Here is a 21,753-nt window from a genome sequence, read left to right as displayed (position 1 = left end):
CCCCCTTAGAATAGGTAAAAACTCACCTTCTTTCCAGCACCGCACTGGCCTTGCCCCAGATCCACCTCCTTGGTGACATAATCAGAATTTGCAGATTTTTAGCCAGTCCAATACGTTCCCATATGAATTGGCTAGATTCGTTAAGGAGGCATGAATCAATGCATCTCCATAAGGAAAATTCATCATCCCCATTCAGAGCGTGGAGACACTGAACAGCAGTGCTGCCTACAGTGCAGCACTGCCCCAGGAAGCACCTCCAGTGGCCATCTGAGTAATGTGTCCCTAGGGACAATGTAAACACTGCATTTTCTCTGAAAATACAGTGTTTGCATGGAAATGTCTGAAGGCAATGATTATACTCACTAGAACAACAACATTAAGCTGTATTATTCTGGTGACTATCGTGTCCCTTAAAATAATCCAGCAATCATCCTAAATGGACCAATTCCACATCGATAAGAATTGACAGCTCGACCTAACGTAGGCCTCCATTTATTATTTTTGAATAAGCTTTCCAAATGAATCATTTTTGGGGGATAAGCTTGTAAAATTATTTTGTCAAAATATGACAGTTTCAAAAAAATATATATGGTATGAATAATTTATAAAATAAAAAAAAATCTAAATATTAAACATTTTTCAAAATATGAAATCATTTTTAAAAGTTTATCCAAACATATTAAATTGTTTGAAAAGCTTGCCCAGAAATATGAAATCGAGGCCATATTTTGAACACATCAAGATGTTCACTTAAAACCGTTTTTTAAATTGTTGCTATTTAGGATATTAAGGAACAAACCTCAGGTGCCTCCAGCTGACTTTATGTGCTTAGTCCTCAGATTTGACACTCAACCAGAGATTTCAAATTTCAAATTGTACATTACTTGTTTCTACCAGGTCACCTCTTCTTCTGTGCTTTAAGTTATACATTTCTCAGGCATTCCATAGGAGGTTCGTTGTAATTTAGGAATTAAAATAATATAAGCAGCTGGTCTGTTTAAAAAAAAAAAAAATAAATAAAATAAAGTTTTTAACACAAATTTAAAAGAAAGTTTTTAACACGATTTTATTCCCTAAACGCTAAAATATATAAGAGTGAATTGCAAAACTGAATATGGCTTTTGCTACATGAGCTGGCGAACGTTTCTAGAAAAAGACCTATCTGAATTTTGCAGTTTGCCATTTATTTCACTAAAAATTGTGGTTACGTGAATAACCCCCACTATTTAGTAGATGAACCAGAAGAATTGGGAATTGCAGAGAAAATGTCAAATAAGACTTGTAACATCGAACCTACAATGTACTGTTATGCTTGCGTTCCATCGTTGTACTAGATTTCCCGGATGTGAAATGTAGCATTTAGCGTAATCGCAATAAAAACAGGATTTTAATGAGTGAACACATCTGTGGGTTTTCCAATGCTCAGCTGATAAAGAGGACAATGCTTTTATGTAGATAAAGGAACAGGGCCAATTAACGTTAAACTTTCCCAGTGATTTACCAAGAATAATCTTGCAAACTCATAGTTGGGTGATGACTCACTCCAGAAAAGGATGTTAGCTGTGTGAATGGGGAAAACCAAAATCATGTTTGACAAGCGTGCTCATCAGATGGATTAAGGAGGACATCCTTGTCTCAGGAATAAAAGCCCAGGACGCACTACGCGTGGGGCAAACATCTAAGAATCCTTTATATTTCTGGAATTAGGTGTTATTTCCTTTCACAACCTATAACTTATTCTATAATTAGATAATCCTCTGCAATGCTATATTTAGTAAAAGAAACAATGTTTCTCTTTGTCCTTCATCACGTGAGATATTCTAGGACAGACATGCTATTTAAAGGGACACTGTAGGCCCCACTACCATGTCATCATATTGAAGTGACCATGGTCCCTGGAGTCCTCTGGTGCTTTCACATTTTCAACTAATTAAACACTGAATGAGGGCCAGTGGCTCAGTCTTAGCCATACCAACTCATAACCACCATGGGTGGTAGTGATAGGCTAAGACTGCGGAGATCGAGTGGGTATGGTGCTTAGAGAATCTTTTACCAATCAAATTGTCACTTTTTGGGCTCCACTACCAAGTCATCTCTGACAAGTCTTTTTTCCTGGAGTTGATAGATCAAGTGTTTTTGGTAGTTGTCCCAATTTATTCAGGACAGTCCAGCTGTGGGGGCTATGTCCCAATTTTCACCAATTATAACTCAGCAAGCAGGGCCAGCCTTAGGCCTTTGGGTGCCCTGTGTGAAAAATCTTCACAGCGCCCCTCCCTTCCTTTTTTTTTTTTAATGCCGGCTGGCCAAGTGTGAGCTGTGTTGGCCGCACGGCGCCCCCTGTGCGGCCGCACACCCTGAAGGCCAGCCCTGTCAGCAAGAACCATCCTACTCTTTGCTCCATAATTTATTTTAATCCCTTAAGGACCATCATGACATGTCACGTGTCCTTAAGGGGTTAAAGCCCAATGCAGTCAATCCGATTTTCGAGTCATTTAAAAGATGTATAACTCAATGCCCTCATCTCTTGTTATTAAAAACAAAATTTTTTTTTTCCTTGTGAACAAGGACAAATAATTTAAATGTTAAAAAAAATTGTTTTCAAAGAGCGATGACTATTTGTATACATCTTAGAAGAAGACTCCTATCTCTATGTGCCAGCTACCATCAACCAACTCCGCTACCAGAAACTGTTTATGGTCCTGATCCGAAACGCCCACATTGTTTTCACGGGTTCTCCGATACAGCATGAACCTTTCTAAATGTACTAGATTAATCTTGTTAAAGGGTTACTCCAAGCACTAGGACCACTTCACCGATCTGAAGTGGTCATGCTACTTCGAGTCTGTATGTGGAGTGTTTCAGTTTGACTCAGAAGGCGTTTGATTATGTGCAGAGAGTTTTATTTGTTTTTTAATGCAGAGATTGACAACCTTGTACACTCCAGATGCTGTGGACTACATCTCCCATGATGCATAATGTGGTGCACACACACAACATTTGGAGGTTGCCCACCCCTATTCTAATGCAAGTCCATTCTCTTTTCCATTTAAATGGAATTTCTTAGTGGAATCAGGGGGGGTGGAATAATATTTTCCCTCCTTCATACTACATTTTTATCTTAATGTAAGTATTTTGTTTACCATAGGTTCATTTAAAAGGGAAATGCCAATTTCTAGGAATTAAACCATTGAACAAATACATATAATATCACCTTTAACTTAACCTTTTTTTGCATGACTCTCAGCTTTCTTTTAAATGTATCTGGAAGTTTAGCAATTGGCATCACAATCCAGTTTAGTTCTGGCACAGCCATGGCACACATTAAAATGGAGGAGAAACAAATTGAGTCTCCATTTTCAGTAACAGGAGAGGGGAGACCTTGATTGACAGGGAGCCCAGACAGAGACATCAGTCAGTATACACAGGTGTGGATATTTTTATATATATAGTTTGATTTTTCAGACATCACTAACACTTATTTGATCATTTTAAGGAATAATTCATATTAAAAAAAACCCCCAAAAAAACCACTTAAAATTTTCTTTTTTTAGCAGGGCCCTATCCAAATCTAGTTCCGGTTTCCCATTAATTTCTTGTGCACACATATATATTTAATTTATTTTGTGCTGAGGAATAACCTGGGGCACTATAATTATTAATTCAATATATTTTTGTCAAATAAATATCTCTCATTGTTGTGTAACAAGATCATATACAGCCTTTTACTTTTTAAGATAATTAGTAGATTATTTTAAGTAAAATTTAAAATAAACTAGGAAAGCAAAAAAAATAAAACAAGTCTCACACATGGAATTTAAGAAATATTGTAGTTATTTTGTTTTGCCTCATTTTTATTATACAAAAAAAACCATCAGTTTACAAAGCAGTTAACAGAAAAATACATATTTTTTTTTTAAAACTACAGCTTTGTAGGTACATACAATTATTAGAATTTTTTTCTTTAATACTACACCCTACAGTTTTGTACAACATGGCATATAAAAAAACAAACAAAAAAAACAAAAAAAAAAAATACCAATCTGCCCGATATTTATCCACATATCGCATTAGAGATGTAAATGGACTCCCTGGGTAAAATGAGACTTTTTTTTATTAGACCAACTCAGATAACCAAGGAAGGATTTTGGAAGTGTTTTTTTTTATATATATATATATTTATTTCAATGATATTTGTTCAAACTGGCGTTGATTTTAGTTATCCCTAGAAAACGGGAGTCATCGAAGGATTCGCAGATGTCCGTTTGGGTGGAGGGCAGTCATTTCGAGGCACTTCTAACCTGATACATGATTTTATCAGGACACGCATACAGATTTTTTAAACAAAATCCCTTATATATTTACAAAAACAGAAAATGTTATGCCACAGGCTTGTACCAAACACCACATGCTTGTGTTTTTCTTATCAAAGCACCCTTTCCAGACGCACGGAACCCAGAATGCCACAGGATCCATGGATTGGTGTCAACGGGTGACACCCTCGATAAAATATACAGATACAAATGTCACAATTGATAATGTGAAGGCGTTGATTTCAAAGAGCTGCATCCTTTCGATTACACAACAAAAAACTTTTGCAGTCCACTTTGCACTGTTTTGTCCTTTTCCCTTTATATATTTACAAAAAAAGTATATTGGAATTTTCAAAAGGAAATGTGTATCTTGGATACCACATCAAATATATCCTCCACATGAAGATTACAGACATTTGATATGTTTTTTTTTTCCTTTTTTAATTTATAATTGTAGACAAGTGTTTTTATGATTTACCAAAAAACAATTATAAACATCATAGCTTAGGCAACAATCAGCTGTAATACTGAACAATTCAACAAATATTTATAACAGTGAAAACAAGATCTAGGGCTGGCCAATGGAACATTCTATAAAATGGTAAAAATACACTTTTTTTAAAAAATATTTTTGTTTGAAATATAAGCATGACCATTGTTTCTTCAGTATATCGAATATTTTTTATTTCCAGGTTGTTCATCAAGGATAAAAAAAATAATATTAATAAATAGTCATTTTTCAAGAATTGTTCTTAAACATTTTACAATATGGTAAAAAAAAAAATTAAAATAAAACACTTTCAACTTCGTAAAATGCTAAAAAAAAGTAAAATTTTTTTGAAAAAAATGGGAACTGAAAATATAAATAAAAATAATAAAAGGCAGTGTTTTATGTCAATGGTAAAAGTATATAAATAAATACTTTAAAAAAAAATTTAAATGTTCAGTGTCTTATTTATAAAACCATATAAAATGTCCTTTGCTCTATCCCACTGTCTTAAATCAACCAAAAGTATATAGAACTTTGGTTTGGGTCCCTTTTTTAATATATTATTTACTTGAACGCTTCAGGAATATGAGTATGTTGTGACTGCATACTTGTTGGTGGGCTCGATATACCCTCTGACCAATCAGAATGAGGTGATGAACTAGACCACTGGTCGGGAGATTCCGGAGAAGGAGTCAGGAACGGGTGGTCTGACACCTGGAGCTGGTGGTTGGGGGTATTGTCCATTGGAGAAGAGTAGCTATGCTGTGATGGTGGAGTTAGAAACTGAGTAGTGGTCATAGACTGAGTGAGTGTTGTCGGCAGCGATGATGTCAGGATTTGAGTTTCCTGGGGCATTATTGCATGGATGCTGTTGTTGGTAATTTGCTGTATGTCGGGCTGACTTAACTCACTACTGCAAAAGGAAGCTGCCATATGAGTGGCGGAAGAAGAGTTTGAGTTGTGCAGTTGCTGCTGTTGTAAGTTTTGCTGCTGCAGCTGTAAATTCTGCTGTTGCTGCATCTGTTGTAGTTGCTGAGCTTGCATTAGATGAGGTTGGTTGGACAACCTTGTGTTCGGCATTGCCTGATAGCTCATCATCTGGGACAAAGTAGTTGCTGGCAAGCCGTTATGCATGGATGCCATCAGGTTGTGCTGAAGACCTTGAGATTGCTGGTGACCACCTTGTTGGAGATTACTCCTCATGACGCTATATGGGTTCTGAACCATTCCATTTTGTAACCTTGTAAACCACTCACACTGGCCATCCATAGGAGCGCCCCCTACTGTAAACTGCATGGAACCATTGCTCAGAACAGCACTAGTACTAGATACAGGCAAGTGACTAAGACGAGGCGTCATGCCATCAAATGTCATTCGGTTGGTGTTGCCTGTAGTTATTTCCTGCTTTGTGGCCATGTTCAAATGATTCATACTGATATGAGAATCCTGCAATGTGGTGAGGTGGTTCAGAGGCATTGATGGTGACTGCTGAAATGGGGAATTCATCAGTGGAGGAGATGCCACGTCTGATAAGTACCCATGTGGAGACTCCAGAGAATCAACTGGGGATAATACACCTGAGCTCCCTGAATCCATTATCCCATTTTTGCCATCTTGGGACTTTTTTCTCCTCGCTTTAAGATCCTTGGAATCTTTGCAACCAGTACCCTTCGTACTTGGCTTGCGAGCCTTCTTTCCTTGAACAGCTGACTTCATGTTTCCAATGTAGCCATTAGGGGAACAGATGGGAGGAGATAAGGTCTGTCCACCCATTGGACCATTGTGTAGCTGAGGGCTCCTCACTAGGTTATATTCATCCAGCAGCTGGACAATATCATGGTGCATGCGTTCTTGAGCGATGTCCCGAGGAAGCCTGTCCATGTGATCTGTAATATCCCGATTTGCATAGTGATCCAGGAGAACCTTAGCTGTTTCATAGCTACCTTCCCGTGCCGCAAGGAACAGTGGTGTCTCTTCCTGCAAACAAAAGTCAAGAAATTATAAATGGATGGTGATGATCTATATCCAGTCCAGTGCTTCATAACCCTCTCAAGTCACACACAATTCTATTTAAAAAAATAAAATAAAAAATACTAGGCAAATTAGTACCTTATTATTCTGCATATCCTTATTGGCGCCATTTTTCAGTAGTACAGTTGCAGCATCAATGTTATTAACAGCTGCTGCCCAGTGCAAAGCAGATTTTCCTAAATGTGTGAAAAAAACAAAAAGAAAAACGTTGGATTGATGTCGGTAAAAATAAAATGTGCATAATAAAGGGTCCAGTGGAGCATGTAATTCAATATATAAAGATACCATAAAGATATTTGGTATACCTAGCTCATCCACTGCGTTGACATCTGCGTGAGAATTGATCAGCTCTTCCACCATGCCCTCCACTGCCAAGCGAGCAGCTAGTATGAGAGGTGTGGTGCCATCATACATACGGGCATCTAAATCTGTAGCTCGATTCCTTATGAGAATCTGTTCAGAGATCAGAAAAAAAATAATAATTAGGCAAAATAACACAGGTATTGAGAACAAACATTATTATTATTAGTATTTCTAGCGCCAATATATTCCGCAGCGTTTTACAATTATAGAAAGAGGATATTTTGAGGTGAGAAAGGCCCTGCTCAAAACAGCTTACTATATATGAGGTAGGCTGATATATAGTTAGGTGAAGTGGTCTGATCAAGCTTTGAACCAGGGTACCCCAGTTCCACTGCTTTAAACTGTTAATAATCTGATAATTGTACCTGAAAAACTCCTTGAGCATCGGCCGCAACTGCAGCATGTAGTGGTGTCCTCCCCATGTTGTCCTGGACATTGGAATCTGCGCTGGACTCAAGGAGACGCTTGGCGGCGTCAGCACGAGCATATCTTGCAGCTAAATGCAGCGCAGTTTCTCCGGTGCGGTCTGTCTGGTTGTGCAAGTTGGCACCTTGACCAATAAAGTCTGAAATCATATTGGCGGACGCGTCCTCCTCTTCTTCACAATTTCCGGTCTCCAACCCCCCTCCGCTGCACGCGGCAATCATCAGAGGTGTGAAACCATCTAAGCACAAATAATATTTGGAAAATAAGGAAAACATATAGTGCAAGTGTCAAAGTACAGGGGGGTGGGGGGGCGGAGGGGCACCTATAGGTACAGCTCTCAGTAATGACCTCTGAAAATGTTTCTATTTTAATTACAAATAAAAAGTCACAGCTTTCTGTTTAAAATAGTACCAGATCAGCTGAATGTTAACTTTTAAATATATTTTTGTAATAGCTTAAAAGATATAGATTTTACTCTATATGCACACAAATAGAGAAAAAAAATGCTCTACAAAACGTATATATTTTTTCCAGAATTGGTTATTTTGTTCCTCTAATATAACAAATATTTACTAAAGAAAAATAATCTAAAATGCAACATGTACATTCAAGCATTTTTTTAAATAAAGCCTTGTTTAAATAAAAATGGCTGAAAAAACAAGGCATGAAATGAGTGAACAATTGCATACCTGGACCACGCACATTGACGTCCATACAGTCAGCATCTATCTCACCCTGCGGTGGGGTGGGGGCCATGGCTGGAATGCGGAGGTCAGCTGCATCCAAGTGCTGCTGGGTCCACTGTCTGTGGTCAGTTTGGTTACTGAGTTCGGGCAGCATAACTTGTTCTTCATACTGTGGTGGATAAAAGACAAATCCAAGTCTAGGATGAAATAACTTCAAAGTGATCATGTGTTTCGGCCTACACAACCCAGCCATCATCAGCATGAATCTATAACACGTGAGATGGTCCAACACACATCATGACCACATGATAAGTCAACCAGACCAAAACAATACAATTTTACTTTTGAGTTGATAGCCGCACAACTGACCTTATTTTATAGCTAGCTAGCACTAAAAATCACTGTTTGAAGCCTTTTTCCGACTTACCCTAAACCTTTTGTTATCCAAGGCTTCTTCATCACCCCACTCATTTTGGTTATCGTCCATTAATGAACCATCAGCACCATTCTTCAAAGGTCTATAAAGAAAAAAAGAGTGTTTACCATAATATCAAGTCAAGGTCTCCCTTGTAAATATGCAAACTTTAACATCCAAAAAAAGTTATTCAAACAGAACAGCATCATTTTAAGACATAGTAGGAAAGACATTGAGGTCTTGCCTTCCCTCCCCCTGAAAAAACCCCCAAAACAAACAAATTAAACCTGTAACCCTATCTTTTTGAAAACCTCTGTGACCGCCTAAATAGAAAGAACAAAGGACATTATTCTAAACTAAATATTCGACTGAAACATTTTGGATAGAATCCTTTCAGTCTCCATGAAGATCTAATAACCAGAAGAGCATACATAATAGCCAGAATGTAAAAACAGAGAGACACGGTTACTTACTTTAAACCCACTGAATCTTCCCCGAGTGGCTCACGACGTTTCTTTTTGCTAGATTCTTTTGGATTGAAGCCTTCAGGGAGCCAAAGTTGTCCATGCTCTCTACGCCTCTTCTTATTCATCATGATTCCTCCAAAAACTAGGGCCAGCAGCACCAAAAGTGCAACTACACTCAACACAGAGTAAAGCGTAGGGTTGTTCTTGGTTTCCACCGTCTCGCCTGAAGAAGACCAGAATACATTCAGTAACTGAGACATTAATGCTGCCTTTCAGACCAACAACAGAATTGAAATGAAGTGAAATTAGTTAATAAAAAAGTCCATGAACGTAATCTTCTGAAGGGGGTGGAATCATTCCCAAAAATAAGGTCATTTTACGCTATTAATCAGAATTGCAAAATACCCTTAAATTCTCTCTTGCAGTAGTCGGCAATACCAAGAGACAGTTATTCTTTACTCCTTTAAGGAAAAGGATTAATAAACTTCACATAACTGTGCTTTCATTGAGCTGTTAAGACAGAGGATTTAGGGGGGATTTTGAAGATACAATCTCCAGCACCTCGTGCATGATATTGATCAGTTTCATTCTCGTTCTGGCTGTCTTTTTAAAGGAATTAATGATTCTGATATAAATCCAGTAAAAAAAAGGGGGGAAAGAAGAGAAGACGGTTGTTTACGGAGATGAGTGATATAAGACCCAGGTTTTGGCATGCCTTTGAGCGAGGGCATATAGGTGATTTTTATGAACCCGTTTGGTTTTTTTTTTTTTGTTTGCATAGGGAGGAGGTATGGAGAGTGATTATACTTACTTTTCACTGCTTCAATCTTGTATGGGATATCAAGACTTCCAATAGAGGCGAGTGCCCCAAGAAACGCAGCTACATCGGTTGCACTGTCGAAACACTGAGAAGATGCTTGGAAGCATTGCCGATTGTCTATTTCCAGGTACACAATGGACCTGTATGACAAAATAAGTAAAATAATATGTAATTGGACAAGAGAAGGCATCGAGGCTACAGTTTCAACCAAAAGATCTACATGAAAAATGCATTTGTGAATGATAGAAACAGATGACACATTTCCTGGAATTATACATTATGCTTCTCCCCCCATCTGATGATAAACAAAAAAGTGCATTACTTACCCCCTGACTTCCATCTGATCAATCTCTCTTCGGTGACGTCCATACACCAAGGAATCCTTCATCTTGTTAAACATAGTAGTAGGGTACTCAGGCCAGTCCTTGATAGACCTTTTAATGTGATGTTTTTTAAGTTCTTCTTTATTTCCATAGTATGGGAAGATCATGTATTCTCCTTTGTTGTCCTTCTTGAACACCACATTGGTGTGAAGAACTCTGCTTAATTCTCGGAGGAAATTGACAGAGTTGTTCTTTAGATTTTCTGGAGGCATCAGAACCACCAGCATTAGGGTACCTTCTGCCAGTTTCTCTGGCATGTTTTCGGCACAGTCCAAGCCATCCCACTCACATTCAGCGTTGTTGCAACCTTGGTCGCAGTGACCATCCTGGAAGTGGTCTTTGCAATACTGGTCATATAGAGGGCTAAAAAAAGAGGGGAAAAAATAATTTTAGGTGAGGACCACAGTTTCAAGTTTTAGTATCAGATAGAAAGCAGTGTCTGAAATAAAGGAAATATATTGTTCTCCATCCATGTGATGATTTCATAAAAAAACTAAACTATAGAAAAAACATCTATGATTGGAAACAAAAATACGTCTGAAATTATTTGGAACTGGCCAAAAATGGACGAGCTCCTGGAGAAAAGCTTTCAATGTACAGAAAGGACTCCCAAGCATATTATGAAATATATAGAGATCTCTTGATGGGGCTTAGAATTGACTTTTTGCATGTACTTACTTGCACTGCACTTCTAATTTCTGGCAGTCAAAGCCGTCATACAGACATCCTGCATTGTTGCACTGCGAGTCGCATTTTCCGTCGTTGAAATATTTCCAACACTGGAGAGACTGGGTACAGTTCTTCCAAGGATCGTTGAAGTTAAGCGAGCAGTCTCCTCCGTCCCAACCGCAGGCATGGCTGTTGCAGTTGGCATTGCAGATCTTGTTACCGGCTTGCTCAGCACACATAGCAATCTCGCAGCGCTCTTCAATTTTGGGTGGAACTATATCCTGCCCCAGTCCTCCACTGAACTCGTAGTCCAATATGTGACAGTACAGACCATTAAAGTTCCTGGGGCAGTGGCACTGGAAAAATGGCGTCTCCGACACAAATTTACAGGTGCCACCATTATAACACGGGTTGGAATTACAAGGGCTGCTAACAAGATATTGACAGAATGGGCCAGTAGTCCCTTCCTTACATAGGCATTTGAAACCATTGCTTGTTGATATGCAGGCTCCATCATTTTGGCAACGCAGGTTCCCGCATGTCAGTGTATTATATTCACAAGTTGCACCATCAAATCCCTACAAAAGTAGAACAATAATCATTCATTACCTGTACATTTAACAGGTTTTGAACATTTGACCATTTGGGTCAAGGGTTAGAATACGTTTGTGTGTACTTACAGGAGGACACCTGCAGATAAATCCACGCTCCGTGTTGCTGGCCACCGCACATGTTCCAGCATTTTTACATGGTTTCCCTTTACAACCATCAAGTACAGAGTCGCAGCGTCTTCCTGGAAGAGGCAGTCCAGAGTTAGAGCCACGGAGGGGGGAAGAGAGGGAAAGGGAGAGGAGGACACGTACATGACAGCATTTGACTTAATACGAGTTTATATTACCTGTGAATCCTTGTCGACATTCACAACGGTAATTATTCACCAGCTGAACACAGTTCTGGGTACCGCGGGCATCACATGGGTTGGAAAGGCACTCGTTGACATCCCCCTCACAGCGCTCACCAACAAAGCCAGGTGGGCACTTACAGTAGTAGCCACCAACACGGTCTTTGCATTCGCCATTGTTGAAGCACTTTGGTTCGAAACTGACAATGTCGTACAATGGGGTGCAGTCATCTATATTGATCTCGCAGTGCACACCTAGAAATTACAAAATCAGTCTTGAAAAAACTCTTGCACTTACAGTGCCTACTTGCAGTCAACTCAAGACTCATTTAGCAACATCATTTGCTATTAGGAATCTTTGCTTTTAGGGGCTCAATGCTTCCAAATAGGGGAGGGGTCTATGCTTTTTTCCCAAACTTGTGTTAAAACATACACAATCTAGTCATCTTACCCTGTGTTCCTCTGGGACATGAGCATTTGTATGTGTTAATAAGGTCGATACATGTCCCTCCGTTTTGACAAGGGTGTGATAGACACTCGTTGATCTCTTCTGAGCAGTTTACTCCATGATAGCCGGCAACACACTGAAAGAATACGTTACACAGGATTTTAATTTTTTGTTTGGATATACAGCATGCAATATGGCAACGCATTTCACATGGATAACATATATTCGACTTATTGCTCAGAAGCAGCAAATGTAAATCTTAAAGAAATCTGAACATGAAACAAAAAAAGATAACAGCAGCCTACCTCACAAGAGTAGCCCCCCAAATAATCTGTGCACGTGGCCCCATTTTGGCAAGGGTTGGGAGAGCATTCATCTACTTGTTCTTCACAGTAACTGCCGGTGTAACCAGCCTGGCACAGACAAGAATGGGTACTTCCAGTGTCTCTGCATATTCCTGAATTCCGACAGAGGTGAGCTACGTCCACACCTGTAAAGTACAGAAACAAAAGCGGTCACAAAACATTTTCTATGTACCCGAGGATCTAATATTTCAGTAAGAGGAACCTTAGAACACTGAAGAACTAAGCTGACTGAGAGCTACATTGCTGCAGATTGCATTTTTGCTTTTGTACCAGACTGCAAAAGAGGTTGCTTGAGAGTAGAAAAACTATTTTTTCCATGAAGTTTAATATTAGCTATGTGAGGTCTACTTAAAAGACACAATGGCTACTTCTATGATATGAAACATTTTCAATGCAAACTCTTTCCAATAAAAACAATTATTAAATATCGATGGCGAGCAGTTTATGAAATGACATTTACCTTGCTGTCTAGCAGCCACGTCACAGGAGACACTTGGCACATCGCAATAAAATCCAGTCCAGCCACTGTTACACTCGCATCGGTATAGGTTGCCGGTCTGCCAACATTTACCTCCATTTTTACAGGGTGACGAGTCGCACCAACGCACCAGATTCTGCGGACACAGACAAGATAAAACATTCCCATTTACAAAATGCATAAATACGTGTGTGACCCACAAGTCGGGATACAACAATGTGAAATATAGAAAGAAGAAGGGAGCTAAATGAGGGGCATCAAAGATCTATAAATGATTAACTATTGTTTCGATGAATTTCAAATATCAATATTATTACAGGTATTTAAGCGCCATCAAATTACGCAGCACTGTAGATATATTTTATAGTTTTGCATCGAATTACTATGTTATATGAATACATCTTCGTATACTTAAACAAATGAGGTATCTGTAATGCATTATTTACAGGTCGGCAATATTTTATAAATAATAAGAATGATAATGATGTATCCTCAGAGACTGCGTACTATCCATTCTATAGACTACGTTGGTCTCTATCGTGTATGTGTGACACGATGGCATGTTGGGGTGATTACCTGGCAGTTGAGACCGGTGTACCCCTGGGGACAGCTGCACTTGTAAGTCCCATAGCTGTCAAGACACGTGCCACCGTTAAGACATGGCTTCGAGTCACATTCGTTGATGTCGTACTGGCAGTAGCTCCCAGTAAATCCTGGCGGACACAGGCAGGTGAATGTATTGATGCCGTCAACGCAGGTTCCACCATTAAAACAAGAGCTGGGGAAAAAAAATGTCAAATAAATATTTTAGGTATAAATGTAATGGAGTAAAGTTAATTGGAATTCTAGAGAGGGGAGCACAGAAATTGGGTGCCTCTGCCACACAGAGGGGTTAAAGTACAGGACATATTATTTTAGGGTAATATTTTCCAGTAAATAAAAGAAGATAAAACCGGTACCTTTCTGTGCAGTCTGGGGTATTATTTTCGCAGTGGATGCCACTGAATCCCACGGGGCAGGTGCACGTATAGCTGTTTACACAGTCTGTGCAGTTTGCTCCGTTCCGGCACGGGTTGCTGGCGCACTCATTGATATCTTCCTCACATTTTGGACCACGGAACCCAGCCAGACAATTGCAGAAGAAAGTGTTAATTCCGTCAGAGCAGGAGCCTCCATTATGGCAAGGGTCTGAAAAGAAAACAAAATTAGGCACGAATCAAGCATAATTGCCTTGAATTCAATAACACGAGTTCATCTGAGCCTTTTTTTTTTTCCTCCTAATCAGCAGTAAAAGCATGTGACGCTCTATGCCTGCGACAAAAGCTGCAGCGGTGTTAGTTTGCCATGTTTTTATATCTCAGAAATTGCTGGGAACAGTTCTGGTCTTCAGAAAACAAAAAACTTGTGTGCAGGAACTGCAGGGGTGGGACTTGTAGAATGAAAATATAGCCACACCCACTTTGCCACTCACATAATGGCATTATAAAACTTGCTCTAGCTCTCAGTTGTTCCTTATGAGATATACAACCATGAAGGAAAGCCGTGTATAAGCTTGGACAAGGAAACTTACTTGGTTGGCAATCATCAATATCCGTCTCGCAATTTCTCCCACTGTAACCAGGTTTACAGGCACATCTGTAGCTGCCATTGGTGTTTTGGCAAACCGCACCATTCCGGCAAGGGCTTTTAACGCACTCATTGATGTCGATCTCACATGTTTGCCCTTTGTATATAAAAAAAAAATATATCATATTGTTTCATTCACAAACTGAACAAAGGCTTAGTTCCATTTCCAACTTAAAGATGAAAAGAGAAAAAGAAAACCGCACACAACAATAGAGCGAGCATTAAGTAGCTCGAACGGAATAAAAAGGATCACAAAATGTTTGCCTCAAAATGTTCCTAAACTCTCAGGTTACAGTGAAGAGGTCGGTGTTAAAGTCAGCTTTCAGTGTCAGTATTGTAATAAACAAGTACTGTGATCAGGCAGATCATTTTACAGGTGTTACAACAAATTGAAGTATCTGAAAAAAGAAAATCACGAAAAAACTGCACTCTATTCTGCAGTACTGTCTCTTTAAATAGTTAGCCAAGCCAGCCACATACTCGGTTTTAAAAAAAGCTACAGTGTTTTAGTCATTACTGCACCCACTTTCACAAACTTTAAACAGTGTTTGACGAGGGTTCATGCAAGACTTAAATTCAGATCCCCGACAAACCACATGTAGGAAAATGTAAAGACTCCTGCAAGAACACTTAATGGACAACTGTTGCCTCAAAATATTTTTTATATAATAATCTTTTCATCATGTTTTAGAGGGAAATAGATTTGTTCACATTATGTATACGTAAAAACATCAGACAGTGTTTGGAAACCAACAGTTAGTCTCTATGGTCTTCCCCGTTTCTGTGCAGGGAGTGAAGCCGGGATGACCATAGAGACTGACTGTCGGTTTCCAAACAATGTCTGACCCGAGGTGTATGTATATGGCTGAACTATCCTGTCATAGACCAATAGGTAGGGAAGGGTTTCTCTCTATATCCTAGATATCTTTACTGATCCTTTTTTTAAAACAGTGTCAAAGACTTAGTGGGCACACATCTTATTCTGCCAATCTCTGGCACGCCATACGTACCTTGCCATCCCGCAGGGCAGAGACAGGAGAAGCTTTCGTAGTCTTCAGATTCCTGACACTTGCCTCCATTTTTACACGGACTGTTGGCACATGGAGCCAAAATATCCTTACACGTCGCTCCTTTAAAAGATAAAAATGTGTCATATAAAGCATCATCGAAAGATGTAACATTAGATACTTAATAGCAGACAGAACAGACTCCACCCTTTCAAGAAACGCAGTGCACGTGGTATTAAATTTATGCATTTAATTTAACAATCAAACTGTAGGTGCCAATTCCAATCTGATCAGCCTTTCTTTTTCTCTTAGTGATTAATTTCAATTATTGCACATCTATCATTTCTACTCTGTTTAGTTAGACATTTAACATTTTTACATGTACTGTCCTTTATAATTGACATTTATATAAATAAACTTTTTGTAAAAAAAAAACAAAAAAACCCAAAAAAATCTTTTAAAGTCCCAAAAGCTTTTGTGGCATTTTCATCTTCCTTGTGAACTATCTACTACATAAGGTGATGGCAAGGTTCCAAAAACAAACCTCACATTTCTATCTGTTACCATGGAAACCCAGCCAGGCAGGAAATTCTGTGCCATTTCCTGCCATTGTTCCTGCTTCCATTTTAACGGCAGAGGAAGCAGGAAGTTACAATTCTACACAACCGTTTTCACCGATACGTCCAGAACTTAACCCTTTTGCAAACACTATGAACTGTCATTTTGGTGAACGCTATAATAATAATAATAATAATAAAAAAATATCTATATGTATACAGAAAAAAAAAAGTGCTGAACTTTCTAAAGGGGCCTCTTCTGAATGACTGCCATCAAGGAGCTCGCACTGAGAATGTCTCTATGTTATCTTGGAAAACAAGGCGAGATGTGTTGATATTGGAAAGAGAATAGGAAAAGAATACCAATTGCCGCCAGCAACATATTTTCTTGTGCTCCAGTGGAATGGAAACAATGTAAGTAGGGGGAAAAAGAGAGTAGATTGTACTAGAAAAGTCAATATTGAGCTTAACAAAAAAAAAAAAACATAAAAATAAAAACACCCTACCACATCTGCTGTGACAACAAAAAATATCAAATTCTGACAGATCGCTCCATTGTATAAGTATAAACTGGAACTATAGAGCAAAAGGCTAAACTTGCAGAAACATTCCGTTTGTTTCCATGGTGACTTCTCCCTGCGTTACGCCTGTCCCACCTTGATATATATACAGCTCTGAACTTGAGAGATGTACATTATAACAGTGATCCTTCAGGATAATGGAAAAACACAATGTAACAATCATCCCTCAGGATAAATGCACGGAGAAATACTTCAGATCCACTTACCAGTATAAGGCAGGATGCAGTTACATTTGTAGCCAGCAACATCGTCAATGCAGCTCCCTTGGTTTAGACAGGGATTCGAAGCACATTCGTTTATGTTTGTCTGGCAATTGGGACCTGAAATCAAAGAATAAACTTAGAGACATCCAAGGAACCTAAACTAACTCCCAAGTCCTGATCAGAAAAGGATAAAGGTCCCATGAGGCCATAGGCAGATTATCATTTTGGGATGAGGGATTGTTAATGGGGCAATGCAAATTCATAGTTCTGGGACCGTATCTAACCCCTTGGCCTATGATGCCTGCCGAGGGTTGCCTTATGGTTAATCCTGCTCTGTTCCTGACTCGTGTCCATTTAAACAATTGACCACCGTCGTATCTCATGATGGTGACTCGAACTTCAATGAACTTACCGCTAAAGCCCTCCCTGCATGTGCAGACGTATCCACTAGTCATGTCTTTGCAGGTTCCCCCATTCATGCAAGGGTTGGATTCACATTCGTCGTTGTTTATGTCACAGTTGGTGCCGCTCCATCCAGAATCGCACTCACATTTATACCTATGGAGACGTAAGAAGGACAAACCATGTCAATGCTGGGACAGTGACTGCAGGCACATATCAGAAAGCGTTATGATAATATCCTAATATAGAGTGAACAGAGTATTGACTTAGGTATTGAACATAGCAAAAGAGGTGAGGGATTTTGAGGTCTATTGGGTGGAAATTACTAAATATGGGTTCTGCAACTAGAAGACAGAACTCCTGTCTTGCCCCTTGCCCCTCTTGCAGGGTATACATAGATCAAAGACTGTGTGTAGATAATCTGTATTTGAACAGGATTGGTGACAAAAGGTCTGGGATCTGCCGTCATGGATGATGGTTAGACTGGCAGAATAGGAGAGAAGATTAGTGTGCTATTTATTGTCCATGTGCTCTATATCATGGCTTTAATATAGGACCCTGGCATGTATGAACAGACTCTTCCAAAATATACAAGGAAAAATATAACTGTCATTTACCCATTGACGCCATCGTGGCATGTTCCGTGGATACAAGGGTTGCTGTTGCACTCATTCACTTCAGACAGACACATGTGGTCCTGGAACCCTTCTGGGCATACACAGGTGAAACCATTAATACCATCCTTGCATGTTCCCCCATTTCGGCAAGGGTTGCTGGCGCACTCATCGATGTTAATGTTGCACATCTTTCCTGAATAAAGATGAAACGCAGAGAGATTAATAAAATAAAAAAATAAATAAGAAAAAAACCAGAACAAAAGAATTAAGATGACCACTTAGAAGAAGAGAGGAAGAACCCAACAATAGACTGTTTCAGGATGCTATGTCCCCCCACATGCATTGATCTCCATGTCATGTGGCCTGTAATATTACACACACTAGTCGTTTAAATGGAGAAAGGCTACTTTGACAACAGGACAAATGGGCCATTGGCAAGAGAAGACTCCACGGTGATAAAACTCTCTAGCAGGTGACCTGAGAGCACAAAAGAATATTCAAAGAATTCCATTAACCCCCTTACCCAAACCGAGCAGACAGACCTCGTTGGAAACAGGATATCTACTGAATTAAACACACTGGAACCCATTACCACCACCAACCCCCTTCCACATTGTATACGAACATGAAGATCGGTAGACAAGCTTCATTGATCATGGTCCCCTTGCTATTCAGTAACTAATTACGAGTGTCCAAGTTAATACTCTACTAAGATCCCACCTAGAAAATTGATATGTTTATTTTTTGTCTCAGCCCTGACCAATTTAAATCAGATTACTGAAAAGATAAAACGACTGTGGTTTAAGAAAGAGGGATTTGTTTTTCCAAAAGAATTGACAGTGTTGATGCTGCCTGGTGGCCCCAAGTTTCTTACCTGTGTATCCTGGTTCACAGGTGCACTCGTAACCATCGATCTTGTCAATGCATTTCCCAGAATCGCAAGGGTTACTGGCGCAGTCATCAAGATTAATTTCACAGTTTGTCCCTAGAAAGTTGAATGACAACCACGTTGAAACACTCCTAGATTATGTTTTAGGAATGATGTTGAAATTGGACTATCAAAAATGTACTGTGTACAGTAACCACCATATAAAGAAAATTATATAATATGTTAGAAAAACTAAATATATAATACATGAGAAAAGTCATATAATATATAGTTGTCCACGGAACAACCTGTCAAGGACATTGAAACATAGGCATATCTTCTTGTGTTATGACATTAAAGTCTACAAACCCGGTGATGCACTTCCTGTCACATGACTACAAGCTACAATTAGTCCAACCCATACAAAATAGGAAATGCTGAATAGTATGAGGCATATTGGAACAAATACACTAAGCAGTAAACTCCCAACAATTAAATGAAACAACGTAAATGGAAGGAGAAAAAAAAATAAAAAAGTAAAATAAACATCTAATTAAAATATTACCTTTGGTTCCTTTCGGACATTTGCAAAAATAAGCATTATCTCTATCTTGGCATTCTCCGCCATTCTGGCATGGCATACTGTGGCACTCATCGATATTAATCTCGCAGCGCTGTCCAGTGTACCCAGGCGTGCACAGGCAAGTGAAGGTGGCAATACCATCTTTGCAGGTGCCATAATGACATGGGTCGGGGTTGCATTCATTAATGTCTTGTTCACAGTGCTGTCCTGTAAACCCTAAACACACAAAAAAAAAAGAATCGCAAATGAGACCTCTTTAAAATATGCCCAAATTACTACTCTATTTTTACAGCAAGATATTCTGCCAAACTAAATTAATGGCTCAAGGGATCAGCAAGGTTATTTATAATTACTTCAGTATTAAAGAGAAATGTATAGGTTCGATGGGAAAAATTATATCTAGTTATCGATTAAACCCATTAAAAATAAGTAACCCGTTTAAAAAAAAACCAAAAAAAAAAACCTTCAGAACACTCAAACTCCTCTTTTCCTCAACATTCATAGAAAAATAAGAAAAGAAAAAAAAAACACTGAAATCTTAAAAGAAAATAAAATTAATAAAAAAGAAACAGAAAAACAACCCATTAAAAAAAAAAATGATTTCAGCAATTTAATGGATTTCCAATTTAACTTCCAAAGGGAAGGATTGCACGACAGACAGTTAGCCATATTTAAAGGACACAGTTAAACGTTGACTAGGATTCACAGAAGACCAAAGATCTTTTCATCTTCTGTCTCCAACCTGGCATTCAATTGAGCCTGATTAGAGGGTTATTCAACTGTAAGAATCCTGGCAGTAATAGCCCTCAATAGACGCATTGTCTTATAGTGAGATTCATGTCATTCTATAATAAGGGGCACTCCTTGCGTTTCTCTATGCAACCAAAAGTGATTCTTTCCAAGACTTGCCCAAATTTTCCCGCGTCCGCCTGGCGTTTTATCTTTCCTTGGCTCGAGAGCAAGTAGAAAAAAAATAACAAAGAAAAACTCCCCCAAAAATCCCCAACCTCCCCTTTTCTGTTGGTGACAAGTTTACCACGCTGTCTATGTGAGACTGTTTAGCTGGCTTATACTCAATACGAGTGGGACCCCTGAAGGTACACACGTCTGAATTTAAAGAATCGTGTTCTGTCGAGGTTGGATTTACCCTCAATTTTTATTACAGTCATTGCTTTTCTAGCCAGAGGGCATGAACGGAAGCAAAAGTAAGACAACAAGATTGGCTATTTTCTTAAAATTTAATTTCTGCTATTTTTCAGACGTAAATTGGTCTACGCATTACTAAATAAAAGTAAATGTCTCGATCAAACATACTTTTACACAACTTGTCGTTGTGGATTATTCATTAAAGGATTTAAGGGCAGTAAGAGAGAAAACAGGGTTCAGAAGATTCTTTAGAGTTTTTCAAACTGGATGTCACGCTTTAAGTGCCAGTTAATAGCGGGTGATATTGAACATTGGCATTGCTGAATGAACATTATGGAAAAAGTGATTTACAAACATCTACACAGCAATGGTTAGGCTGGATTACAGTGTTATTGAAGCATCCTGTACCTTCAGTACATTCGCAGGTGTAAGTATTTGGTCCGTCCACACATTTGGCACCATTCTTGCATGGCGTGCTGGCACATTCGTCAATATCGTACTGGCACTGATAACCACTGAAACCTAGTAAAAAGAACACGTGCAGTTAATTCTGGCTGTCAACGATCTCCTGTACAGTATATAAAGCATCACTTCTGCAGAAAATCGATTTTTTTTTTTCATGTTTCAGAATTGAGAATTTAGGGCAAAGAACTGGGAAATGTACCAGGTCTGCCCTAGCAGTCTCCAACATGCAATTTTTTGACTCCCTACTCCCCATTTAGTGAATAAATTGTTTTCTCTAGAAGGGCAACAGCAGTGTTGGCAGGGGCTGGTAGGAAATGGGGTTTATGTGTGGCTCTATACATTTACAAAGAGAATGTGAGCCTGGCATTCACTGGGCCCTTCAAGTCATACTTTAAATGGTTATTTTGCTCTCTGTGTAGGGAGGACATCAAATAAAAGATAAAAGC

At 39.0% G+C, this 21,753-nt stretch overlaps 1 protein-coding gene across 1 annotated transcript in view; it reads right to left on the bottom strand.

Moving 5' to 3' along the window:
- Positions 1-5,163: 5,163 nt before the first annotated feature.
- Positions 5,164-21,753, bottom strand: part of NOTCH1 (notch receptor 1) — a 51,429-nt gene continuing 34,839 nt past the window's right edge. Inside the window, exons 10-34 of the mRNA XM_063432863.1 lie at positions 21,251-21,364; positions 19,679-19,912; positions 19,120-19,230; positions 18,246-18,438; positions 17,639-17,784; positions 17,230-17,343; positions 15,889-16,008; positions 14,823-14,975; positions 14,212-14,440; positions 13,829-14,030; positions 13,235-13,388; positions 12,715-12,899; positions 12,413-12,545; positions 11,959-12,216; positions 11,741-11,853; positions 11,070-11,638; positions 10,335-10,754; positions 10,000-10,148; positions 9,195-9,411; positions 8,734-8,824; positions 8,310-8,475; positions 7,560-7,858; positions 7,137-7,284; positions 6,910-7,007; positions 5,164-6,777 (exon numbers count right to left, since the gene is read on the bottom strand). Of these exons, the coding sequence (XP_063288933.1) occupies positions 5,365-6,777; positions 6,910-7,007; positions 7,137-7,284; positions 7,560-7,858; positions 8,310-8,475; positions 8,734-8,824; positions 9,195-9,411; positions 10,000-10,148; positions 10,335-10,754; positions 11,070-11,638; positions 11,741-11,853; positions 11,959-12,216; positions 12,413-12,545; positions 12,715-12,899; positions 13,235-13,388; positions 13,829-14,030; positions 14,212-14,440; positions 14,823-14,975; positions 15,889-16,008; positions 17,230-17,343; positions 17,639-17,784; positions 18,246-18,438; positions 19,120-19,230; positions 19,679-19,912; positions 21,251-21,364 (6,029 nt within the window). The 3' untranslated portion in view covers positions 5,164-5,364. The remainder of the gene's footprint in view (positions 6,778-6,909; positions 7,008-7,136; positions 7,285-7,559; positions 7,859-8,309; positions 8,476-8,733; positions 8,825-9,194; positions 9,412-9,999; positions 10,149-10,334; positions 10,755-11,069; positions 11,639-11,740; positions 11,854-11,958; positions 12,217-12,412; positions 12,546-12,714; positions 12,900-13,234; positions 13,389-13,828; positions 14,031-14,211; positions 14,441-14,822; positions 14,976-15,888; positions 16,009-17,229; positions 17,344-17,638; positions 17,785-18,245; positions 18,439-19,119; positions 19,231-19,678; positions 19,913-21,250; positions 21,365-21,753) is intronic.

Source organism: Pelobates fuscus, chromosome 9 (assembly GCF_036172605.1).
Source record: "Pelobates fuscus isolate aPelFus1 chromosome 9, aPelFus1.pri, whole genome shotgun sequence".
Classification (NCBI taxonomy): domain Eukaryota; kingdom Metazoa; phylum Chordata; class Amphibia; order Anura; family Pelobatidae; genus Pelobates; species Pelobates fuscus.
The sequence above is the reverse complement of the archived record's forward strand: the minus strand, read 5'-3'. Positions and strand labels throughout refer to the sequence as shown.